We start from the raw sequence: 20,997 nt of genomic DNA, 5'->3' as shown, positions 1-20,997 counted from the left end.
TGCGACCGACTGACTCACACTGACTCACAGGCCTATCTCCCGTCCACTCCTTAACCGACGACAGTCGACACTGCCCGATTCCATTCCCACATATATATGTCATTATTGACCTATCGAAACACACCCATTTACGGAATGTATACCAAAGACAAATTTATTAAACCCAAAATTGATCAACAAAAAACAATTTAAATCAAATTTTTTAAATCATCAAAACAAAACCAAAAGTTATTATGATTAAAAAGGTGTAAAGTTGCGTAATCATTTTAAGACAGGTAGTTTGATAAGATATCAATTTAAACCCAACGATATCTGGCAACCTGGCATAATAATTAAGAAAATTGGGCCACGTTCTATAAAATAAAAAAGGAAGATGGACGATGTATTATTCGCAATACAATTTATTTGGAACCCGATAAAAGCTCAAAAACCATAGATTACCAATTTAATAATTTACGAACTAATAAATTTGTATACGATAATACATGTGAAAATACTATTAATGATACGTTCAAAGCCGTAGTTGTAGATAATCAAAAAACTTCAAGTTTTGGCAGAACTATTCGATATACTGCGGAATAGTTTCTAGTGTTTATTTTATTATCATTTAATAAAGTTTTCTTTTAAAATTAGTTTAAATAGTTAATTTCAAGATAGTTAGTAATTAGTTTACAGTACGAAAAGTAAAATAAAGAAATGTAGATGTTATATTTAAATGTAAGTTTAAGTTTGTTGTATAAAACAGGTTTTGAAAATAATAAAAGTTCAGTTCATCTCCAGACGTGGTTTGATTCACATGACAGCGTTTGATGTTAAAGATATGATATTCACAATAACTGGGAGCTCACTGGAGCTGGAAGCGGCTCCAGGTTTTCTTACGCTCGCGTAATGTTGCGTATCAAATTCTCTCTGCTAATGCGCATCTCTATTTCAGATTTCTAACAGCAGAGGTGCCATCTTTGTGTAGAAAGATTAATAATATCGAACGGCGGGAAATGTTAGTTGAAAGATAATTATAGAGAAGAATTAATATTAAGACTTGGTTTAGTTTTAATTGTTATTCAGCGCCAGATGATTGTATATTTTTGTTTAACTAAAACTAGAACTAACTCTATCTAACATGAGTTTCGTTGCTGAATTTATCGATATTTGTAAGATCTATTAATGTCAGGGGTGGGGATGCGGATATCATTAATCCGTACCGCGTTTCCTCTTCCTCTTTCGTTATCGATCCTTGGTGTAGTACACTGGTGTAATTTTTAGTAAAGCTTAACCGCATGGTTGTAGAAGATTTTTATTGAAGAATCTCATTAATTGGTTTTGGAGATCTTCTTTTCGTAGAACAAATCGACAAGAAGATCTAAACTAATCTGGTCAATTGTTATTGGCGAGATTTGTTCCGGCGTTCTTGGTTCTACTAAATATTATTTTCAGGGCTCGATCTTTTCGTTGTTTCCTTTTTCTTGTGTGCATTTTTATTGAATTTGGTGATTTTTATTGATTTGTAAATTTGAGGACCCTGATAAATTTTCCATTCGAGTTCGAGACGCCATTTTGGACGCCCTCTAAAACAACATAGTTACATCCGTTTCAAGGCAATGTTTGTATATAAGATGTTGTCTAGGTTTATTATTATTCTGTGGTATGGTTGCGTACCATACCACAGAATAACCAGAAGTGACACTGGCGGTATCCCACCAAATCTGACACTTCAGCTCTCACTAAACATGACCTTGAGGTTGCGCGCGCAATCCGCCTCCTCTTTCGTCACGAAACACTCCCGCTCTTACGTCTCACCAACAAAACTAAAATCAAAGTATTGCAGTATAGGAACCTATGTATATAAACCTTGTGTCCAAGGTAGATGAATGTAAGGTATGCTTACGCACAGAAAGTGATGATGCGCGGAAGCCAATTACTGGCGCGATATTTAAAAGATTAATGAGAAGCGAGTAATCCAATATACATTACTGGATTTAATTACGTTACTCAAAAATAAATTAAAATCATTCAAAGAGCACATAACACGCGTTTTTCAATCATCTCCACACACAAAATAAAATCTTACTTTTAACACTTATTCTTAAATAACTATTCTATAGGTAGAAAGGTAAAGTAAAACCAGCTTATTATCTTAAAAATTTCGGCATATATTAAGATTAGCAGTCCCTGTTAAAAATCGATATTTTTTTTTTTAATCGGTAGAAAACGACACAAAAGATGCGTTAATGATAAAAAAAAGTGCGCAAAAGTGCAGTACTTACCGAAAAATCACTTTAAAGTTGTGATTTGACGTTTCTCTTTGGAAGTTAAAAGCAATGTTAAATATGTATCCGTAATTTTCTATCTACTTTCTTAGCTGATATCTTTCTTATTATTAGAGATAGTGAAAAACTAAATGCGCCATTTAAAAGCTTGATTCTTTCTCTATCTAAACCGGTCTTTGTCTGTCGATAAGTAAATACTAAGATCAATCTGTACTTAAAGTACAAAGCGGTGGCTCTGTACTTAGATTAAATAGCGTAAAATTACCAAACTTTAAGCCTTTGTGCAATTGTTATCAAACCGAATTTTAAAAAACTATTATCACATTCAGAAAGAGCGCTCTTTAAATTATCTTAATCCGGGTTTTCATTGGTAAATATCTATCGGCGTCATGCTTTAATCGCCCTTAATATACATCCCAACACACAAACACGCTTAATTACTATTCCTTTGGTGTATAACACGCGGCGATCGCTGCTTGGTTATAGAGTTTTTTCCTGGTGATATAAGAAAGTTATTGATAACAACAATGTTTAAAAGTAGCTAAAACGTGTGAATTTGGTAATTTTTTAACAAAAACGTCTTTGTGCAAGTCTATAACTTCAAGATATACTTCTATAGTTTTCCTCATATCAAATAAGAAAGTTGTTTAGAGGTAGAGCAATTAAACGTTTCTGTATATTGAGATGTATATTAAAGGTGATTTAACCATGATGCTAATAGATATTGACCGACAAAAACCCGGATTAAGATACTTGAAGGAGCGTTCTTTCTGACTGTGAGCACAGTTTTTTAAAATTCGGTTTGATAACAATTGCACAAGGGCTTGAAGTTTGGTAATATTAAGCTATTTTACGCACAGGACGGTGTTCTTCATCTTTTATTGATCTTAATATCAACATATCGGCAAATGAGGAAACCGACGATTTTATAGAGAAAGAATCAAGCTTTCAAATGGTGCATTTAGTTTTCCGCTATCTCTAATAATAAGAAAGATATCAGCTAATAAAATAGATAGGAAATTACGGGTAAAAGTTTGTTGTTGGAAGGTTTGTTGCTATCGTCACACGGGTTATTTATTTATTTTTATTTTGTAACCATGTATACACATGCTAGGGTTAACACAAAGTCTATTAACACACATTTGGTAGAAGCAATTCTATCTAACGACAGGTAATTGTCGTTATGCATTGATAGCTTAAGAAATAAGGTTTTCATCAGAAAATATGTTGTAATCTCAATAAGTTTAGTGAAAATAACTTTTTATTTTGTGCGTGGGTATAAATTAAACAATTTCAGGTTAGAATTTAATACGAAAATGCATATTTAACATTGCTTTTAACTTCCAAAAAGATACGTCAAATCGCAACTTTAAAGTGATTTTTCGGTAAGTACTGCACTTTTGCGCATTTTTTTTATCATTAACACATCTTTTGAGTCATTTCCTACCGATTAAAAAAAAACATCGATTTTTAAGAGGGGCAGCTATTCTTTAATTATTCCAAAATTTTTTAATTTTATTTTTTCTTTGTACGTTATTAATACTAACTTTTTTGCTTTAAATCATGAAGTCTTATACATATAGGACATGATTCTTACTATTTGTGTGATCACTTCTTCAGGTAGACTCGATGATTGTGAAACCATGTCCGCCACTCTTTTAAAAATGAATGGTTCCGTTGACAACGTTTTTTTATGATATTTAATAAATGCATGCCAGATCTCTTTTACCAATATGTACAATTCTTCTTTTGGGTATAACAAGTGTCGTTTTGATAATGTATGTGTCCATGAAAATTCCTTCTTGTTAATATTCATTTCCTGCTCTAGGTACAATTGATATTTGCTTTCGTATTTGAAGGCTATAACTCGTCTTCTACCTCAAAATCTTCATTTTCTACCTAAAATTCGTCTAAATTTTTGGAGGGGTGTAGCTCCTCAGGGAAGCCGAAGTCGCCCATGGTTCATATATCAAAGTACCCTTAAAATTCTCTAAAGAATCACCCCTTGAAGTTTGTTGCAGTCATTCAGATACACCCTGTATATCCCAATAAAACAGTAGTTTCTTATCTATTACTTAATTACGTCGATTAACGTGATTAACTAGACTTAAGACTAACAACAACTTTCTTTGTTCTTTTTACTAACTGCTTTTTAGGATGATCTCTCTCTAATACAGATTCCGGCCCTCTTGCTAGTTAACTGCACGTTAAGTATTGTTATAACAAAATTAGTATTATGTTGTATTAGTGGTGTGTATAACAAATAAGCAATAATATTTCTTTGTACAGGATGACTTCGATGATGAAGCTACAGAAGATGACGTCAATGAAGAAACTAGTTTTAAAAATACTTTTTATACTACACTGCAGCCATTTCTACCAACAGATATTGAAAATTAATTATGATTTATGGACTTTTGTATCAACTTTGAGTACCTCGTGTAGACGTATGAGGCATGGCACAACATTTTACTATCAAAATGTTCCCTTTAGAATTGTACGAAGAATGTAGCTGCATCTAGATTATCCGTCAATATATACACCTTGCATATAGATATGTATTAAACTGTTCTTATACACAAAATAAGCACATATTCTCAGCATGCTGCTTAAAAAATCACACATTATCTGTAAATATATTCAGGCTTTTCTAAATTTATATACTATTGAAACTTACTTGAGGATATAAAAGCTAATAAACACTTAAGAAGACAATCAGAATACAATAACAGACATAACTATAAGAAACTAATCACAACTAATACACTTAAAAACGACTAAACTGAATATCGGGAGAAACAACAAGAATTAATTAAGTCAAAACGGAAGAAGCAGTCGAATGATCATAAAGAGTGTTCGAAGAAACACCATAAATCAAGAGAGAAATGTATCGATGATAAAATTAAAATTAACGATCAGAAAAAGATTGTTGATGACAAAATCGGTGATAGACCACCTCCCTCTATTTTTGATAAATTCGATCACCATGACGAACAGCGAATAATAAACAATGATTTGATAGAACCACCGATGCTTTGTGCCATAATCGATGAAAAAAATTATGAGAATTTCCAAGATATTAATAGAAATAATAATAAGCGTTGTTTTACCCCAGATTTAAATGATTCTAGTCCGGAAAACTTTTCGTCAAAAAAAAAAAGAAAAGGTGGGACGCCCAAAAATGCATTATTGTCATGGAGTTTATCTACAACATAAACGTTGGTTTCTAATGAGGCTAAGAAAAGTTATGCGAGTGGATACCTTTTAGTGGCTAAACAAAGGTTACTTGAAAACAGTACCTTTTCGGATACCCCGCTGAGATTAATCGAGGAATCCAATAAACACAAGAAGGAGAAGAATCAAAAAATAGTGGAGAAATGTAAAATAAGGTCGAAATTGAAAACTGAACTTATGATTAAGTGTTATCGGCAAGATGATGACGATGATGAAATTGAGGATAAGTTTAACGAAGATAAATTTAAGGAAAATAAACTTATTGAAAATAAATTTAATGAAAATAAACTTAATGAAAATAAGTTTAATGAAGATAAGGTTAAAGACAAACTGAAACAAGAAAAATTAAAATTGGGTCAAGATAAACTAAGTCAAGAAAATGTTGGTGCAAATCTTCAAAAAAATGTTAAAAATAAAACGAAAGAGATTGACTATCGTTGTCTATTAAAACCGGATGATTTGGATAAAAAGAGAATTTTAACAGCAATGGGAGGGTTATTTTACGCGGGAGAATTAAAAGCGATTGAACCGCCCGACGTTTACTCCATAACTTTGAACGGGGACTTTCTTTATTTTAGATTTTGGAAGGTTATCCAAGAAACGAGAAAGAATTAACGGTCGGAACAAGAGTAGCTGCTTATAGGAATCAACAATATCGTTGCCTTTATCCCGGAAATGTGGCAGAACCCGATTCATCTACCTCAAAATTTCTTTCTGTCTATTTTGACGACGGCGATAACGGAAAAATTCCATTGAAAGACATCCGATTACTCCCTTCGGATTATCCCTTCATGAAATATGACCCAAATTCTTTATCGAGCTTAAGCAAGAGTAAAAGAAGGACGTTAACAACAGAAGATTCGAGCGGAAAGAATTCGACTCCACCAACACCGAATCAAAAATTCAGGATCATTTCGAAATCCAGGAGAGTCACCAAACAGATTCCTCGACGTTTAATAATATTAATGATGACAAGGATAAAAAGAAAATGGAAAACCCAGAGATTGGAAAGAAGGAGCGAAAACATCGGTGTACTGAGGAAAATTGTCAATACAAAAATAGGAAGCATAAGAAACACAAGAAACATCTTCATAAAGACGAGAAAAGCTATGAGAAAAATATTGAAGTGCTCAAAATTACTAATGAAGAAATCGATTTCGTTTCGAAGAAAAGTTTCGAAAATATTGATTCGAAAGAAATTAATCAAGAAAAAGATATTAATGATGAAAATGATTTTAATGTAGAATTAGATGATGTGGTTGCAAATCGCGAAGATGAAATTACCATAGAGAATATCGAGGATACTTTGGATGAAAGCAGCAGGTATTTCGAAATAGACTAGCTTAAATAAATAAAAATAAATTAATTAATTATAAGTACGAAGGCTTTCACGGCGGGTGTTAATTAAACTAAAACTAGAACTAACACCAGCACCATCACTAGACCTAGAACTAGAAACTTTCGAGTCAAGCCCAACTTCGAATTTGTTTTCTGAAAACATTTTTTCAAAAACGCACGGCTTAACCCGAAAGTTTCTAGTTCTAGGTCTAGTGTTAGTTCTAGTTTTAGTTTAAATTAATTAATTAACTATTTTTTCGTCGATTTCAGCTTTTCTTTTCGACCGCAAATTCAGATCGAGCCTATATTGGAATCACTGAAAAACTTTGGCAGATTTTAGGCAATGTGAATTGCCATGTTCGATGGCATTATCACCCAGAAGAAGCAACCGAATACGATATTAAGTTCCAAATTCCCGTAAGAATTAATTTATTTTAATTATTTAATGTAATTAGTTTAATTAAATTCATTTTAGGGTGTATTATTTGAATCGAATCACCAAGATGAGAACGATGTCCGAACAATTTGAAGGAAATGTGACGTTTTGCAATTAGAACAGTATTTTTGAAGTATTTTTAAAGAGGATTAAAAAAATGGAAAAATAAAATTTGACGTTGACAACCGGAGTTACTCAAAACTTTATTGTTTAAACTAAATATGGCGTATTTATTAAGTATAATAGTTCATACCATTAAGTAATTAAAAAGTTATTTTAAAATTAAACGAAATAGTTCAAATTCCGATTATAAACGTCAACTTTAATTTTACAATTTAAAAAAAAATTTCATTAAAAATCCTTTAAAATGAATGCAAACACGATTAATTTATCTTAGAAAAACAACAAAGATCAAAAGAAAAATTAGTAACATGAAGAATTTTTGAGATAACCCCATCGTGTTTGGAGTCATTTTAAAAGACTTTTCGTGAAGATTACGATGCAAAAATGTTAAATAAATAAACTCACGGCATCTCTTAAAATGGGCATGATGTGGGGCCGATATCTTTGCTTGCCGTCCAAAGTTATAACGGTAAACGTCGGGCGGTTCAATCGCTTTCAATTCCCAACGATTGTCAATCTCGTAAAATCATTTTCATTATTAATTACAGCATTAATATCTTTTTCTTGATTAATTTCTTTCGAATCAATTTCTTCGAATCGAAATCGATTTGGTCAATATTAATTTTGACTATTGTCTTTATGACGATGTTTCCTGTGTTTTTTATGCTTCCTATTTTTGTGTTGACAATTTTCCTGGGTACACCGATGTTTTCGCTACTTCTTTTCAATCTCTTGGTTTTCCATTTTCTTCTTATCCTTGTCATCATTAATATTATTAAACGTCGAGAAATCCGTTTGGTGACTCTCCTGGATTTCGTAATGTTTCTGAATTTTTGATTCGGTGTTGATGGAGTTGAATTTTTTCCTCTCGAATCTTCCGTTGTTAACGTTCTTCTTTTACGCTTGCTTAAGCTCAATAAAGAATTTGGGTCATATTCCATGAAGGGATAATCCGAAGGGAGTAATCGGATGTCTTTCAATGGAATTTTTCCGTTATCGCCGTCGTCGAAATAAACAGAAAGAAATTTTGAGATAGGTGAATCGGGTTCTGCCACATTTCCGGGATAAAGGCAACGATATTTTTGACTCCTATAAGCAGCTACTACTGAAGATTTTCACCAACATTTTCTTAACTTAGTTTATCTTGACCCAATTTTAATTTTTGTTGTTTCAGTTTGTCTTTAACCTTATCTTCATTAAACTTATTTTCATTAAGTTTATTTTCATTAAGTTTATTTTCATTAAATTTATTTTCAATAAGTTTATTTTCCTCAAATTTATCTTCCTTAAACTTATCCTCAATTTCATCATCGTCGTCATCTTGCCGATAACACTTAATCATAGGTTCAGTTTTCAATTTCGACCTTATTTTATATTTCTCCACTATTTTTTGATTCTTCTCCTTCTTGTGTTCATTGGATTCCACGATTAATCTCAGCGGGGTATCCGAAACCGTACTGTTTTCAAGTAACCTTTGTTTAGCCGCTAAAAGGTATCCACTCGCATAACCCTTCTTAGCCTCATTAGGAACCAACGGTTATGTTGTCGATAAACTCCATGATGGTAATGAACTTTTGGGCCTCGCACCTTTTCTTTTTTTTTTGACGAAGAGTTTTCCGGACTACAATCATTTAAATCTGGGGTAAAACAACGCTTATTATTATTTTTATTAATATCTTGGAAATTCTCATAATTTTTTTCATCGGTTATGGCACAAAGCATCGGTTGTTCTAATAAATCATAGTTTATTATTCGCTGTTCGTCATGGTGATCGAATTTATCTAAAATAAGGGGAGGTGGGCATAATCTATCAACGATTTTGTCATCAACAATCTTTTTCTGATCGTTAATTTTAATTTTATCATCGATACATTCCTCCCTTGACTTATGGTGTTTCTTCGAACACTCTTTATGGTCATTCCATTGCTTCTTCCATTTTAACTTAACTAATTCTTGTTGTTTCTCCCGATATTCAGTTTAGTCGTTTTTAAGTATTTTAGTTGTGAATAGTTTCTTGCAGTTATGTCTGTTATTGTATTCTTATTGTCTTCTTTAGTGTTTATTAGCTTTTATATCCTCAAGTAAGTTTCAATAGAACATAAATTTAGAAAAGCCTGAATATATTTACAGTTAATGTGTGATTTTTTAAGCAGCATGCTGAGAATATGTGCTTATTTTGAGTATAAGAACAGTCTAATAAATACCCCCAATCTTCGCATATTTGAATTTCCTGTCCATAATCCGAAGTGACTGGAGAAGTGACTGGTGTGTATACATTGACGGATAATCTAGATGTAGCTACATTCTTCGTTCGATTCTAAAGGGAACATTTTGATATTAAAATGTTGTGCCATGCTTCAATGTTGATACAAAAGGCCATAAATAATAATTAATTTTCAATATCTGTTGGTAGAAATGGCTGCAATTTAGTATAAAAATTTCTGGTTTGCGTTCATTCTTACTCGTAGTGTTCTATCAGACAAAAAACTGTTTATTAATAATATTAGGGATGGTGAACCGTCCATTCTTACCAGTTTAAATAGAAGACCTTTATGCCACACTGAGTCAAATGCCTTCTTGGTATCTAAACGTAATTTCGAATTTTTTTTTACCGGTTTTGCTTAAATAAGTTTGACGTTAGAATTTTAAAAGGGTGAGTGGTGGCAAAAATGTCCACATTTAAATCCAAACTGATATGGTGGAATGAACGAATTGACCACAGACAGTAATCTGTTCTTTATAACAATTTCAAAGGTTTTTTCGATCACGGATAATAGAGTAATTGGTCTGTAATCCCTCGGAGAGAGTAAGTCGTTGTCTTTTTTAGGAATACAAATTATTGTTTCCCATTTTTCATTCTTTAGGAAAATATCTGTTCTTGATACAATAATTAAAGACTTTTATTATGTATACATACAGTGTGTCCCCGGATAGGTAAAACGACTCTTATAAAATGTAAATTTTTTCGATATTAATTGTCATCTTTTGGGGTTTAGCCCTGCTTGGTTAAAGATTAATTTTGAACATATTTTCAAGTTTTAAAAAACAAGTGAATGTTGAAGCGAAAACTTCTTGTGTGTCAGGTAAAGTACCTTTTCTGTTTACAGTATGCTAAAATATTACTAAGAAATTTTATTCAGCATGAAAAGTTATGGCCATATGCAAATTTTCGAAATCATCGGCCTGCTTTGACAAAGCCCATTGTTTATTATTTTCGTCAATAGTACTTTATTACAATTTTTTATTTTGAGATTTAGATTGTTCGGGAGAAATAAACAAACCGTTCTTAAAATGTTCACAAAAAATTAAGTGTGTTCGCCCACAAAAAAAAACATCGTAGTTAACTCAGTTTCAAATCAGTTTCATAATAATTTGTTTTTTATAGTGGACACTTCCTGCTGTAAGAAATCTTTTGATTAAACGCCAACAAGTGCTACTTTGAAATCCAGTATTTGGGAATTTTTCACTAAATAAAGCAATAACCATATTTATCGGTTTTTCCCCGGTTCCATAATAATAAAGTGTATTTAAAAAACACTTTAAGTTTACTAAATTACAGTTTGACAGATTAACATTGACAGGAAAGCAATTTTGTTCTTGCATGGCAGTCTGTTAGAAATAAAATTGTTTGATATGGATTTGTATCAAAGTAGGCCGATCATTCCGAAAATTTGCATATGGCCATAGTTTTTCATTCTGAACAAAACTTCTTAGTAACATTTTCACGTACTGTAAACAGAAAAGGTACTTTGCCTACCACAAAAAGAGTTTTTCTTTCGCTGTCAAGCCTCACTTGTTTTTTAAAAATTGAAAATTTGTTCAAAATTACTCTTTAATCAAGCAGGGCTAAATCCCAAAAAATCACAATTAATATCGAAAAAAATTTACCTTTTATAAGAGTCGTTTCACCTATCCGGGGACATACTGTATATGTACCTCATCATCTAATCTTCTTAAAATATTCCTTGTAATGTTATCCGATCAAGGCGATGAGTTTTTACCATTGTGTAAAGCTATACAGGTTGTCCCGTATCTTTCGCATCAGAGCATTATACGGTTGTAGGATACATTATTCTGAAGCGCTCTTTCTAATAAAATGTTTTCGAAATGTTTATAATAACCGCACAGGAACAGTTTAAAGTTATCTGCTATTGTTCAATAGCGGACGACTTTGAGTCACCGAAAAAGTTTATTTCTCTTTCCGTGTCGAATCTATTGGTGAGTACACGTGGGAAACGAGTTATCATCGGCGAAGTGGACCAGCCGAGGATGGCATCGATTACCGAGTCTGATTTGCGATCTGATGATTGGACGAAAAACACTTCGTTTAAACAGTTCCCGTGCCGTTATTATAAACATTTCGAAAAAATTTTATTTTAAAGATCGCTTCAGAATAATGTATGCTACAACCGTATAATGCTCTGATGCGGAAGATACGGGACAGCCTGTATATGTATGTTGTTGAAATTCATTGTACCATTGATCTACTTTAATTTATGGAATTTATGTTTTTCGAAATCATCATCCAAAAATTCGTAGCTTTCTTCCAGATATATGAGTTGTCGCTAAATCAATCTCTGAAGTATACGTGATACCTGTGTGTTGGTCAATAAGCGCATGTGAAGCTATATTCTTTTTGTAATTGGTTAATTTTTTAATTTAATGAAATATTTTTTCCCTTTGGAATAATTTATTTTATCACATGCTTCAATATATTTTGACGATTTAAATTTCCAAATTAATTTATGAATTATTTTATTAAAATCATTGAATTTTCGTTTCAATTCGGGGTTCTCAGTTATCCTAATCTCACGATACATTCTTCTTTTCTCTTTTATTAGTCTTATAATGAATGGTGGCGGTGGAAACGTTTCTTTTGGGTCGACCACGTTTTCGTTGTGACCGGAAAGACATTTCCCCTAAAGGGAATTTTTATTTATATTTAAATTTTTAACTTAATTTTTATTAAACTTAAAATATATAATATAAGAGCTATAGTATATAATAATATAAATATATGTGTTCACGCATCACATTATTAGTTTCTTATTATTGTTTATTTTCGTTATTCGTTATTATTTGGTTTCGGTTCGTTCCATTGATTGAGGGTGGGGGCGAACCAGTTCTTTTTTTTTGGAGAAGTTGGTCTAAATTTTTGGTGACATTGTGATTTTAACTTTGGTCCAGACCATACCCTCGAACGAGAATTTTAAGATATCGTGTGTCGTGAAGATAGATGAGAACCGTATTTAAAACCGAAACGAGTGAAAACAAAGTGTGCGACTTGAAGAAAGGCTGTACCGATTAATCAAAAGTCTAGCTAGTGAAGAAAAGAACAATTAACAGCGTGGTTAATCAATGGTCGGTAAGTGAATCAGCCCTGTCCCATAAAAATTGTATTGAATGTTACTGCACATAACATATGGTCCTTCGAGCCGGATAGTTGAGAGGGTCCGATAGTGGATCCACGTTTCTTCAAGATTTGTAAAAACTCGCCATTTTTCGTCATTTTTGGTACGTCGTCGCTCGTCTCTCTATCTTTCTATCGTTCTTTCGAAGCGCACGTCATTGCTCGTGCGTGCGCATCCTACTCTTCACATCCAGTTGTGCGTCGTCCGTCGCACTGTCCGGGTCAAGCTCCGCAGACATCGTGGGATCCTCGTCGTTCGATCGTCCGATCAACTTATCGTCTCCCTTTCTTTTTCTCGTCCAACTAGAATTTCAACTAAACATTGCATCTTAAAATTATTCTCACTCCGCTATGAGTAAAATTACAAAAATTAAATTGAAACGTACAATTGAGTTAAACCGGCTAAAAGAGGCGGAAGAAGTCAGTCTTGCTGCAAAAAAAGACCCAAATTTAAGATCACTTCTGGAAGCACAAACTGAAACCCTTTCTCAAGTATATGAACAATTTCGAACATTGCATAATTCCGTAATTGGTCTTCTAGAAGATGATTCAGAATTCGACGAAGAAGATAAAATTCGTTTACAAGCTGATCAAATATATTTTTCCGTAAAAGCTACGTGGAATGATATGTTGAAACAAAGCGTGCCGTCAACGCCCGTTGTCGACGTAGGTTCAGCAAAATTCAACCTAAATCTATCAAAGATCTCGATTCCGGTTTTCGATGGTAATATCAAGAATTGGTCATCGTTTTTTGATTTGTTTAATTCATTGGTACATAATAACCCACAATTTTCGTCAATTGAGAAGTTCCATTATTTAATCACATCGTTGATTAATGAACCCTTAGCGATTGTAAAACATTTGCCTATTACTGCAGATTATTATACCATCGCATACGACGCATTAAAACAAAGATACCAGAATAAAAGGCTTCTAGCCACACATCATTACAATTTAATATACAATGCCTCGGCGATATCGCGTTCCAATGAAACCAAACATGCCGCCGACCTTCGGACTCTATCCAATATTTTTGTCGAAAATCTAGCCGCATTAAAAATGCTACAGTTTCCGGTACAACATTGGGACTTCTTGCTGTTTAATCTTCTATTAAATAAATTAGATAATAAAACACGGACAGAATTCAAGTTGAAACATACTGACACGGAACTCCCAACATATGGCCAATTAATTTAATTCTTGGAAAATCATTGTAAAGCCTTGGAGTCCATTTTATTTACATCCACTTTGTCATCGTCTATTACAACAGCCCCAAATAAGTGTCAAAAGCGATCGACTTTCTTATCCACGAATAATAATAGTACTTCGTCGGTTCGTTTGCCCAGATGTATCGCCTGTAAAGATTCGCATTTATTAATCAAATGTCAAACATTTGCATCCAAAACTCCAGAACAAAGATTCGCATTAATCAAAAACCATAATTTATGTTTAAATTGTTTTTCGTCTAAACATATGATGACAAATTGTCCTTCCCAATCGTCGTGCAAAACATGCCAAAAACGTCATCATACCTTATTACATCGATTTCCAAAAGGGTCTACCAATGCAGTACCTAATAATAACCTCATCATGGCGGGAAATGAGACCACCGATTCTCCAAATCATACGAATGCATCTTTATCGAGTTCTGTTTTGAAGTCAGCCACCGTCTTGTTATCAACAGCAAAAGTAAATATATTAGATTCAAACGGAGTGCATCAAATACGGACAGTCTGTATTTTATTGGATTCAGGAAGCATGAGTAACTTTATCACTGATGCATGTGCCTATAGATTAGGGTTGAGTCGTCAACGATCATCAATTCCGATTGAGGGAATTAGTGGATTATCATCGACGTGTAGCAAAGGCATTGTCCAATGTCATATTAAGCCCAGAGGGCTAGTCGATCCTGTATTTGATTTTGACGCTATGGTGCTGGTGAAGATCTGTTCGAATCAGCCTCAAATGGTCCTTGACGTTTCCAAGTGGCAACACTTGCGAGGTTTACATTTGGCTGATGACAGTTGTGGTGTTCCTGGACCAATAGATATATTGATTGGAGCCGAATTACTACCCTATATAATGAAAACTGATCGCGTTTTCGGGAAAACGATTGATGAACCTACTGCTCAATTAACAGTTTTTGGATGGGTTCTCCAAGGTAGAGCTTCCCCTACTACAAACTTTTCTATTCGCACGTCATTACATACCTCCTTAGATCAAATTATGGAACGATTCTGGGAAGTGGAGAACATAAATAAGAAAACAGTGATATCGTCAGAAGATGCCAAGTGTGAGGAGATATTTCAACATACGGTTCAACGTACCGTTGACGGGCGCTTCATGGTTTTATTGCCACTCAAAACTGAAAGACCGATTTTAGGATTGTCATACACACAAGCGATGCGTCGATTCATGACCTTAGAAAATAGATTGATCAAACTTCCAGACCTTCGCTTCGAATATTCAGAATTTATGCGTGATTACCTCGACAATGGACACATGTCTCTGGTACCAAGAGAGGATTACCAATCTTCTAAAGCTTATTACATACCCCATCATTGCATTATCCGCCCGGATAGTACAACTACTCGTCTTAGAGTCGTTTTTGATGCTTCAACAACAACGTCAAATCAGATTTCGTTGAACGATACACTGCTTATCGGACTTAAGTTGCAGAAGGATATCACCAATATTTTGCTCAACTTTCGATGTTTTACTGTTGGATTTATTTGCGACATTCGTCAGATGTATCGTCAAATTTTAGTTGATCCGAACCAAAGAGATTACCAAAGAATTTTGTGGAGATTTTCTGAAACAGAACCAATCGATGAATATAGTCTCAACACAGTTACTTATGGAGTTGCCTCTGCTCCATTTCTGGCTCTCCGCACTTTACAAGAACTTGCTACTCGTGAGGGTTTTCGTTTTCCTTCGGCAGCAAAAATAATACAAAACCATATCTATGTCGATGATATTGTTGCCGGTGCAAATAACCTTTCAGAAGCATTGGCGTTGCAGAAACAGTTAATCCAGTTAATGAAACAAGGTTGTTTTGAGTTGCGGAAATGGGCAAGCAGTCATTCGGAATGATTAGAAAATATTTCAATAGTTGAAAGAAAATCCACTATAGATTTTGATAAAGAATCCCCAATTTACATCAAGGTATTGGGTCTCCAATGGAATCCCGCTTCACACTGCTTTACTTATGCCTTTGCACCTTTGGATCAAACTGCTACCAAAAGAAGCATGATGTCAAATATCGCCAGGATATACGATCCTTTGGGATTCCTAACCCAGATTACTTTTCTCGTTAAAAAATGGATGCAACAACTTTGGACCTTGAAATTGGACTGGGATGATCCGTTACCCAACACTATCTATTCTTCTTGGACTCAATTTCTTGCAGAGTTTGAAATGCTTGGGAGAATTCAAATTCCTAGATTTTATGGTCAGATTGGTGCCCCTATTGTTGATATGCACGGGTTTTGTGACGCTTCGGAGTCCGGTTATGGAGCTGTAATTTACTTGAGAATAAGCAATTCGGATAAAATTACCACTCATTTGATCTATGCTAAATCGCGCGTTGCACCTTTAAAACAGCTTTCTATACCTCGTCTGGAATTGTGCGGTGCCATGTTGCTGGCGGATAGCATTGATTATGTTCTTGACGCTCTTAAAGAACAGATATTTATTAATACACTTGTAACCTGGACTGATTCCCAAATAGTACTGAGCTGGCTTTCGTCAATTCCAACTCGTTGGAAAACCTTTGTAGCAAACCGAGTGGCTCACATACAGGAAGTTCTTCCAAAAACCCATTGGAGACATATCTCATCTGAGTCTAATCCTGCTGACTGCACTTCTCGAGGTTTGACACCAGCACAACTCATTGCAGATTGTTTATATTGGAATGGACCTCATTGGTTGACGATGCCAGAAGAATCGTGGCCCGATTCCTCTTTTCAAGCTAACTCAAACGAAACACCGCCGGAAGAAGTCCGAGCTTCGTTGCAGGTTACAACGGACTTATCCATTATTACCTACCTTTTAACTCGCTTTTCGTCGTTACCTAAAATTATATGTATCGTTGCATATTTACTTCGATTTTCGTCGAAACTTCGCCACTATGAAATAATACCTTCGCCTGATGAATGCCATGCGTCATTACTCAAACTTATAAAAATGGTGCAAGAGGAAAGTTTTCCCCAAGTGATTGGTTGTTTGAAAGCAAACCGTTTAATCCCAAAATCCTATCGAAAGCTGTCGTTATTTCTGGACGATCAACACTTGATTAGGGTGGGCGGTCGTCTTCGTCGTTCACAACTTGATTTTCAAACTTGTCATCCATTACTTTTACCGAGTAAACATCGCTTGACGGAATTGATAATTGAGAATGCTCACAAAATTAGTCTTCATTCTGGTTTGAAAACGCTCCAATATCTTTTACTACAACAATTCTGGATTTTGTCATCAAGAAGAAGTATCCGGCGTTGCCTCTCTAAATGCTTGAAATGTTTTAGATGTCGACCTCGAACCATTACTCAACCGATGAGTGATCTGCCTTCTGTTAGAGTAACAAGAAGCAAACCGTTTGACGCCATTTGTATCGATTATGCAGGGCCTTTTATCATATCAATGACTCGTGCTCGAGAAGTTAAAACCACCAAGGCATATGTTTGCGTGTTTGTTTGTTGTGCCACAAAAGCAATCCATTTGGAAGTCGCATCGGATTTATCATCCGATATTTTCCTCGCAGCATTTCGTCGTTTCGTTTCCCGACGCGGACATTGCTCAGTAATCTATAGCGATCAAGGAACCAACTTTGTCGGTGCACGGCGTCAACTAGAAGAACTATCCAGACAAGCGGGAGAACAATTATCGATTAAATGGATATTAAATCCACCTAGCGCTCCTCATTTCAACGGCTTGGCGGAGGCCGGGGTGAAGTCAATAAAAACACATTTAAACAGAGTCATAGGAAACCAAATCCTCTCTTACGAAGAATTATCCACACTCCTTACTCAAATTGAAGCCGTACTCAACTCACGTCCTTTGTGCCCAATAAGTGATGATCCAAATGACCTTCTGCCGTTAACTCCTGGCCATTTTTTAATCTCGGAACCTCTGATAAACAATGTACCTAGTCCGGATTTGGCTCAAGTTCCTGTCGGCCGACTGACGCGGTGGCAATTGATCCAGAAGATGAGAGACCATTTCTGGTCCAGATGGCATCAAGAATATTTGCACACGTTACAACAACGAGAAAAGTGGACAGATCCAGCGGTACAGATAAACCCAGGAACAATGGTTTTATTGAAGTCAGACCAACATTCTTCCCTTTCCTGGAAAATGGGTAAAATTCTCGAAGTTCACCCTGGTCAGGATGGAGTTACCAGGGTGGTAACGATTAAAACGGCAACGGGCACCTTAATGCGACCTATTACCAAGGTGTGCCCGTTACCTATTAATTAAGGTATAAAATATTTACCTTGATTCAGAATTTAATTTCCTTTCGTATTTGTATTATGGAATAGCATTTTTGTTCTATTTTTTTTTTGGAAAATTATTATTTTCGGTGGGCGGGATGTTCACGCATCACATTATTAGTTTCTTATTATTGTTTATTTTCGTTATTCGTTATTATTTGGTTTCGGTTCGTTCCATTGATTGAGGGTGGGGGCGAACCAGTTCTTTTTTTTTGGGGAAGTTGGTCTAAATTTTTGGTGACATTGTGATTTTAACTTTGGTCCAGACCATACCCTCGAACGAGAATTTTAAGATATCGTGTGTCGCGAAGATAGATGAGAACCGTATTTAAAACCGAAACGAGTGAAAACAAAGTGTGCGACTTGAAGAAAGGCTGTACCGATTAATCAAAAGTCTAGCTAGTGAAGAAAAGAACAATTAACAGCGTGGTTAATCAATGGTCGGTAAGTGAATCAGCCCTGTCCCATAAAAATTGTATTGAATGTTACTGCACATAACAATATGTGTTTATTCCCAATTAAAGATGAAATTTTTTTTCAATTAATAAATTAATTTTCCTTTTATTTTTCTTAATTAGGGTAAGTAAATTAGCAAACGTTGCTGACCGAAATCTTCGCACGCACTGAAAATTGCGTAATGCACACCGCGCGCAATGTACGGTTCGCGACCTAAATTAATTGCTTTCCACACTTGATTATTTGTTACGTTAGCATGTAAGAATTTGTATATAAACCCAAATTTTGTATTAATAGAACAGTATATTCGAACAATTCTTATGTTCCACAATTTGTATGCACATCACCAATAAATTTAAAGTATTATTGATATCTTAGTAATGCTCGTTTCCTTCCTGGATTAAATTGTAAGACAAACAATGTTTCTGAAAAAAAAAACTAATTTCTGAAGAACCTAAAGAACAGGTTCTTTTATAAAAAACAAAACGTTTTTTTTTCTGTTTACTACAGTATCGTTGTAGCCGCGTAGCGTTGGTGTGCGAGGGGACTTAGTGGTTTTCGTACATAGACCACGGACGTTTTGATAATAATAAGACCAGGCCATAGAAATTAAATGATAATCAACAAAAGATCTTAACTTAGAGTTTTAACAAATTAGCAGGAAATTTTATAATCAACAACTTCGATCTATCATATTTTCGATATGACTTTGGACAAGTGAAAAATCGACCACGAATACGAAATGTGAATTTAATGATTACATTCTTCACAGGAGCACACAAGGAATCGGAGTGATTTCGCATGGGCAATCTATGCACAGCATCAATATCTGCTTTGATCAGTGACAATAGCATTCCCAATCTCCGAAACTATTGAACTTAGATCCTCCTTAATCTTTTCAAGTATGCCAAACAAGATCAAGTTATTAAGTCTGAAATACTGCTAGAGTCGTGTAGGCATTCACTGTAAGTATTATTTATGGAAGATTATCATAATTGCACCTCCTCTAGTTTTTGTAATTTGGAAGCGCCAGTTTTTGTATTGAATGGCATGATCTGTCTTCAGTTTGGTTTCTGTAAGTAGGGCTACATAACTGTCATTTTGTTATAGATAATTAAGGATTAGATGATTTTGTTGTTGAAGCTGTTGATATTAGCATATATTACTTGAAGATGTTTTATGAGATGTTATTGTATTTATTCTCCTGTTCGGTGGTCGATGAATCTGATGGTTGCTATATGTAGCCAGGCTCAGTAGGTAAGATCTCTGTTATTTGCATCATCGTTTGGTTGCCGTTGATCGGGGTCGTTGCGGGAGGGGAGTTTGTATCCAGACGATCAAGCATCACAATGTACGCACGGTTACTGGAAATGTTTAGGAAGATATCGACGGTAAAGTTTTCGGTGAAGCGCGCTCTGAGTTTCCCAATCAGTTCTTGTCTATTTGAGTTGATAGGTTTGTTAAGTACAGGATGTCCCAAAATGGTGGTCCGCATAGGCTATCTCCGAAACTAAAAGAGATAGAAAAAAAGTTGCTTACATGCCATGATCTCGTTTTTCGAGAAACTGCTAATGCCGAAAACTCCGAACAGCTATCGTCTTTTGTTTTCGTCCTATCGGCAAAAACTGAAAAATTTTGGAAGCGAAAAATTCGAAGAAACTCACTTTGAACCAGTTTCTGAAAAAGGTTGCAACATGGCATCCGAAATGTCAAACCTTTTCTTAAAAGACGCACGGCAAAATCCGTAAGTTTCTACTGTTAGTTCTAGTTTTAGTTCTAACTTTAGTTCAATTCACACCGGCCTTGAAAGCCTTCGTACTTATATATCAAAAATTGTTTCGAACAAGAGATGTTTAAAGTTCAATTATAAATAAATAAACTCTAATAAAATAAATTGATATCTGTTTTAGTTAAGACTATGTACTGGTATGATATTGATGGTGTTAATCGGGCATTAATTAATTGTCGATTCTAATAAAAATTATTAGGAAGAAAAGTTTTTTAAAATTCAATTTTCATGAATGAATACAAGTTTTCACTCATGAAATCGTCGCTAATTATCCTTACGAATGCGCCTTCATCTGCATTAATAAAAATGGCTGTTAGGTTCTAATTTTTTGAAGATAGAAATGAATACTAAAAGAATAAATATAATACCATACTATCATTAAAATCTAATTAGGTTCGAATTAACCCGATTAAGTAATTTTTAATAGCCTCGTTAAGACCTTAATTACTATTCCA

At 34.5% G+C, this 20,997-nt stretch overlaps 2 protein-coding genes across 2 annotated transcripts; both read left to right on the top strand.

The window, feature by feature from the left end:
* Window positions 1-13,159: 13,159 nt before the first annotated feature.
* LOC111423957 (uncharacterized) lies at window positions 13,160-15,901 on the top strand. Its single transcript, XM_023057340.2, has 2 exons — window positions 13,160-13,532; window positions 14,028-15,901. Exons 1-2 carry the CDS (start codon window positions 13,160-13,162, stop codon window positions 15,899-15,901), a joined length of 2,247 nt encoding a protein of 748 aa, XP_022913108.2.
* Window positions 15,902-16,060: 159 nt separating this feature from the next.
* On the top strand, window positions 16,061-18,283 carry LOC139431324 (uncharacterized). Its single transcript, XM_071198973.1, has one exon. It carries the CDS (start codon window positions 16,061-16,063, stop codon window positions 18,281-18,283), a length of 2,223 nt encoding a protein of 740 aa, XP_071055074.1.
* Window positions 18,284-20,997: the final 2,714 nt, after the last annotated feature.

Source organism: Onthophagus taurus, chromosome 8 (genome assembly GCF_036711975.1).
Source record: "Onthophagus taurus isolate NC chromosome 8, IU_Otau_3.0, whole genome shotgun sequence".
Classification (NCBI taxonomy): domain Eukaryota; kingdom Metazoa; phylum Arthropoda; class Insecta; order Coleoptera; family Scarabaeidae; genus Onthophagus; species Onthophagus taurus.
Note: the sequence above shows the minus strand (reverse complement) of the source record. Positions and strands in the feature narration are given on the sequence as shown.